This window comes from Myotis brandtii, unplaced genomic scaffold (genome assembly GCF_000412655.1).
Source record: "Myotis brandtii unplaced genomic scaffold, ASM41265v1 scaffold141, whole genome shotgun sequence".
NCBI classification, from domain to species: Eukaryota; Metazoa; Chordata; class Mammalia; order Chiroptera; family Vespertilionidae; genus Myotis; species Myotis brandtii.
The window spans coordinates 801,498-807,912 of record NW_005355037.1 but is presented as its reverse complement, the minus strand read 5'-3'; the positions used below and the strand labels follow the sequence as shown (position 1 = coordinate 807,912).

At 36.1% G+C, this 6,415-nt stretch overlaps 1 protein-coding gene across 4 annotated transcripts in view; it reads right to left on the bottom strand.

The window, feature by feature from the left end:
• Positions 1 to 455: 455 nt before the first annotated feature.
• Positions 456 to 6,415, bottom strand: part of SLC6A15 (solute carrier family 6 (neutral amino acid transporter), member 15) — a 44,665-nt gene continuing 38,705 nt past the window's right edge. For all 4 annotated transcript variants that reach the window (XM_005860853.2, XM_005860854.2, XM_005860856.2 and 1 more), the window contains exons 10-12: positions 4,626 to 4,785; positions 2,872 to 3,034; positions 456 to 1,798 (exon numbers count right to left, since the gene is read on the bottom strand). In XM_005860853.2, the coding sequence (XP_005860915.1) occupies positions 1,421 to 1,798; positions 2,872 to 3,034; positions 4,626 to 4,785 (701 nt within the window). In that variant the 3' untranslated portion in view covers positions 456 to 1,420. The remainder of the gene's footprint in view (positions 1,799 to 2,871; positions 3,035 to 4,625; positions 4,786 to 6,415) is intronic.

The following is a 6,415-nucleotide window of genomic DNA, read 5'->3' as shown; positions in this document are numbered from 1 at the left end:
GCGGTACTATCTCCCATTTTTTGCTGCTTTATGCATCATTTAAAAAATACAACTAATATATTTTTATAGTTATAAATAAAGCCTTTTAATTAGATGGTACTCAGTGGAGTTCTCCTGCTTCATCTAATTTCATATATACAACAGTTTCATAAAAATCACCATAATTTTTTATACTTCTGAGACAATACTGACCAGCAAGCTGCCAACTGTACATGTGGTTTCCTGGGAGACTACAAGTATTTTTTTCAAGAATTGTGGGACCACATCAAAACACCATTTCACCGTAATACTCTACTTTGCTGTTGTCTCCAAAGTAGTGGTAATCACTAACTGTTAATCATATATTGATCCTACTTGAAATATGATGGCTAATTATGATGAAATTCCTAAGTGCTGACTGAAATGCAAAGTAATCCAGTTCAAGTGATACAAGAAAAATCAATGTGAAAAACAAATATCATTTTTAAATTTTATTTGTAGCTTAAAATGTAATGCCGTACAATTTTAACAATCACTTAAAAAAGGATTCATATTTGCATAAAACAGAAGCAAAACAGAAAGATATGAAATAAAAGGCCATCTTGCTTCAAGTTTTCAAATCAGTACTTAGAATACTAATATACATCTATATACATTGCAAGTATATTATATAAATATACGTACTATGAGTAATATTGAATCCACAATAAACATCAAGTAGGTTTTTTAGGCACACGGCATAGAAAAATGCAGAACCTGCATAATTCTTGAGAGTGCTAAGTGACTCACACTTATGTCATTTTCACACATATTTCACACAAAATATACAACCATCATACACATGATCCTGAATATAACCTTCCGTCCCAACATCAGTGTCTTCTTATTCTTTGATACTATTGCACTATACTGCAATCACATAAGAAAATACTTTGCAGTTTTCTTGAACTAATTGCCTGACAAGGTATCAATGCAACCAAAATAAGTACAGCCTATCTACACAAAACAGTCACAAAAATGTGCTGAGAGGCACCAACTTACAGAACTGTTCATTGTAATGCTGGGAGTTACCTTAAAGGCAAACTTAGGCATTTTAAAGTGCGTCCACCATTTTTGAATTGCAAATGCCATTACACCCAGAAATTATTAGAAACTGAGGTAACACCTGTTTTTGTAGAGAAAGAAATACTTGAAAAAATCGCCAAAAGTGTTTTTAAAAATTCTGACAAACATGAACCTCAGTCCCTGTAAGCTTTGTCTGCCACTCTTCCTGTGCGAATGTAAACTGGAGAATCCAAAGGACACACCAGCTGAATTTACATATACTGTTAGTGTCGCCCTCTGATAAGTGAAGCCTAAAGCTTCTCTCTTCATGAAGACAATGTTCAGTGATAGCAATTAACCAAAATAAACCCTCCTGATCCAACACCCCCGCCCCCAGCTACAAGTCAGATTCGGGCAGATCTGGCATATCTACCACATCTGCCATCAAATACCCTATTCCATATCGCCCATTGGGAGCAGTGTCCAAAGTCGGTGATCCACTCTGTTTCCGATAAATATTTTTACCCAAATTTGGAGATGACATTTCGCTTGAATTTTCATGAATAAGGCTTGCATCATCTCCCTCTAAGTTTACAGGCTCCTTTAGTACCCTTCCTCTCTTATAGGCCACGGAGGCTAAATTACCGGAACTGTTTTCCATAAGGTTGAAGCAACGGATGATGAAGACAGCCGGGATGGGGAGTAGAGCTAGGACTACCACAGATATACAGATAACCATTGCCCACGTTGGATATCTCAGAAATTCCTTAGATGCCTGTTAACACCAAAATATGTATTAATAATCGATTTTCCCTGCAAGTATGGAAAAAAATATTATATTTATCTCAGGTTTGTAAGCAAAGTATTCGACCTGTTCTTGTGACTTACTATGTCCAATAGAATGGCTTAGAAGTGAAATTAAGCCACTTCAAGGTTAGACCTTAAAGGCCTTGCAATTTCTGCTCGTGTCATAGAATGCTGCCATAAGTCATATTAGTTGGAAGAAGCCAAGAATAAAAAATTACAGAGAGACTCTGGCTCTTCAAGTTTAATCAACTGCATGAGTTAGCTCAGGCAAGAACAAAAGAAGACTCATCCAGCTCACCCATAGCACCCAAGAAATAATAATCAGCATTGCTTTCAATTGTGACATTGAGGAGGTAGTTTGTTATTAAGCAATAGATACCTGTTACATATGCCATATTGACTTTCTGAAATCTAAATTTTATCACATTTCTTGGGTTTTGGTGAGGGAAAACAGACTTGTTTATGTCTAGTCATGAATTCAGTTGTTATTATATAGAATTATTGATCATAGAATAAAGGTCAGAAATACTTCTGAAAAATAAGCACTCTAACTTTATAACATCCCATGTATACATAATGGTTGCATTATGATATGGGTAATGCAGCCTGACGACAGAACTGAAATAGTCATTGCTAATATAAAATAGTTATAACAAAATATTACGTCGACAGTTGTTTACATCGTATCTATATGGTTGATGCATCTTTTCATCAGAAAATAGTATCTGGGATATGATTTAATACATTTTTAAGGGGAAATGTTTCTGGTGGTTTGAGCAATATATTTTCTAGTTCAAGGCTGAATAATCATTGGTTCATCTATGTGGTGACATGAATAAAGCTACTTTAATGAGAACCAAATTAATATTTGATGTAATCTACAATGTATAAAAATCTACAATGTATAAAAAATCATACATGTTTGGGAATGAACAAAACATAAATCTCAAGATTTTCGCATAAAAGCAACACCAGTCATTAAATAGTAAAATATACTGTGAAGAAAGCAAAAGGTAAAAACTTCCTTATTTTGTATTTTACCTTGTCTTTATTCCATGCATCATAGCCAGGAGGACTTAATATCATATTCACAGTAGAAGTTATTAGCAGGAATACTAGCACTAGAGGCGTAATATATTTCCACAAATAGTAGTAATATCTGTAGGGAGCAAAGCCCAGCATATCTCTTAGGTCTTCCATAAATCTAAATAAAAAGAAGGCAATTATTTCTCAATTTTATGTATTACCTTATAAATGTGCATTAGACCAATGATTTGACAGGGAATTAGACATGATACCATATGACATTTTATACTTATCAAAAAGTTACACTGGAAGATGACATAAATTAAGATCATATAAAGTAAAATGGAACTAGTTAAATACATACCGTAATTGTTATTTAGGTAAAGCACTCTTTAGCCAACTACTGAAATGTCTCCTTCTACTGATGACTTCCTACTCTATGAACACAACATCAGCAATACTTTATCAAATTTCAATACAATGCAGGCTAGAACTTGTGGGTAGCTTGATAGAGTGTCCAGATGGCTGGTTTTGAAATTAAAGTCAAAGTTAAAGTCCTAGCTCTACAACTAATATAGTAAGTCCTTCTGTACAGGAGGGCACATTCTCCATGTGACATGGATGCTATTAGTTACCACAGAGTATTTTTATGAAGTTTAAGAATCAGTGCATGTCAGACAGCCATTGCTACTATTGCTATCTAGTACATGACTACAAAATGGAAGTTCCCTTACCTGGAGCTTTTGACAGTAATGAAAACATTCTCACAAAGCTTATTCAATGTCAATATGTTCCTCTCTGTGACGTGTAAGAGGGCTCTGGTCTTCATTCAACACACATTCCTACTTTACACAGACCTCTAATAAGCTTGATGACCTTATTGTTTTAGTCTATACATGTTCACTAAAGACAGAAACTTAAAAATAAATGGACAATATTTTGCCAAAAATGCCTCCAGGAACATTTTTCTTCTGAGATTACTCTCATGCTTCATCTCACAGCAAGTATATACACCTCTCACATCAAGCAGGTATATAATTCAGATGTTAAAGGCATCTAGTGAATTCAAATAATGACTCCATATAAATATGAAGTTGTGTATATCAAATGCCATATATATCTCAGAGCAGTACATATATGGTGTCCCCAAAATGTATACACACACTTTGAATAATTATAAAGGCAGTGTTTATTAGAATACATTTCATTCTCAAAATTGAGCTATCAGCTATTAAACTGTGTATACATTTTTGAGGGACACCCTGCATTTTCCCAAAATTGGCCTGTTACACAAGGCATTATGTAGCATAAAAAATGAAATTCCTCTCATGAAACAGGTCAGCAAAGTAATTAGGAGCATAGGCTGGGAGTTAAGCAGAAATGACTATGAGTCCCAGGTCTGTCTCTGGGCAGGTTCGATGAGCAAGTCACTTGGTATCTCACTGAGCCTGAGTTTTCTCATCTGTAAAACATAGATAACAATAACTCAAAACAATAAGGTTTGTGGAAAATAGCCACTAGATCTTGGATGTTTCTATTTGACAACCTGTATTAAATCCAAGCTCCAGAATCCTAGACTATATTACCATCTACACAATTCTATCTAATTACCTAATAGGCAAATATACTTCATTAAAATTGTTAAATAAAGAAGAGCCTTCAAAAGATTTTGTTTGTGGTATTTTCCCCTCTAATCATTTTTCTCCCCTTCTAAATTAAGTAGATAATATCAATTGGTGTTTCCAAAATAAAGATGAAAATATACTTACTTATCTGCGCCATAGACAAAGGATACAGCAATATTCTCAAAAATGACTACAATTAGAAGCGGCAGCGTAGCAGAATAACCATCAAACATTACAACAAAGTAATTTCCAGAACGTTGCACAAATATCAGACCAATACAAAATGCCAGAAGACAACAAATAACTGGACAAAAGGAATAAATGAAAAAATTAAGCCCTTATTTAGAATCAAGTATTTTAAGTCGTATTATGATTTACTATATTCAAAATATAATTTTGTTTTCACTTTTATAACTTGTCAATAATATGCATAGGCAATACCTTTCTTAATATTGTGGAACATTACATAGTGGTAATAGTTACCTGGATTTAGCACACATTTAATATAAATTCATTGTTAGAGAGTAATACAACCATCTCCCTTAGTCTGTGCAAACTTACTTACCAAGCACAAATAATAAATGAGGTAAAACTGTGAAGATTTTAAAAGTATAAATCCCCATGCCTTTCTTCTCTTTATTAAGAGCAAAGTGACCTTTTCCAGCAGAAAATTTTCATAGGTCATTCTTATGTATTTTCAAAATATGTTTTTATTGATTTCAGAGAGGAGGGAGAGGGATAGGGAGATAGAAACATCAATGATGACAGAGAATCATTGATCTGCTGTCTCTTGTACACCCCAAACTGGGGATCAAGCCGACAACCCGGGCATATGCCCTGACTGGGAATTCAACCACTGAGCCACATCGACTGGGTGGTCATTCCTACTTTTAATCGCATTTTATAGTTTTGGAAGCTCTGAATTTCTGCATTAATAATGAGAGTAATGCAGCTTATAATAAAATTGTGATAAAATACATAGTTTTATATTTTACTGAAGTCTGGTTATTTTTAAAGCATAACTAAAAAAACTTAGCAGGCCTTGCCTTAGCACCAACCCAAATCTATATTTTGATATTGCTTAACAGATTAGTTGGGAATCTATACTAATAAAAGCCTAGGTGGTCGTCACGCCCTCATGTCGTCACAAGATGGCATCACAAGATGGCCATGTGCATAGCGGAGATGGGGCCAGGCAGCTGCTCTGCACAGTGAGACCTGGGGGTCCCGCAGCTCCATGCGGCATGGTGGATGCCGGTCCCAGTGTCTCTGCCGCCTCACGCGGTAGGGGAGGGAAGTTGTGGGCAATCAGGCCGGCAAGGGAGGGCAGTTGGGGGTGATCAGGCCAGCAAGGGAGCAGTTAGGCGTTGATCAAGCCTCCAGCGGAGCGGTTAGGGGGTGATCAGGCTGGCTGGCAGGTGAGTGGCTAGGAGCCAGCGGTCCTGGATTGTGAGAGATCGGGCCTAAACCGACAGTCGGACATCCCCCAAGGGGTCCCAGATAGGAAAGGGTGCAACACCCACCCCCATGCACAAATTTCGTGCACCGGGCCTCTAGTACAATTATAACAGGGTTGGGCAATTTGATTATCCAACTAAGAAGAACCACCTAAAAGAAATTTCTGCAGTAGAATCTGAAAAAGATACAGAAACTTCTGACCATTAATATAAAAACTTAGAGAAAATTCTGGAATCCATATAATATTACCATAGTTTTGTTTGACTTTTTATTCTCTCATGCACATTAGTAGAGAAACCCTCAAAAATAAAAGATGACTGTGTTCTAGTTGTCAACCACCTTTTAACAGAAGTGAGCAAAAGCAAAAGAAGGCGAGAACACAGAAATCCCTGGGTTTGAAGATGGGGTTTCCAACAATGTCAACAGGTATGGGTCATATTAGGCCATCTCTGAAGCACTATGCTAGGGTTATGAGC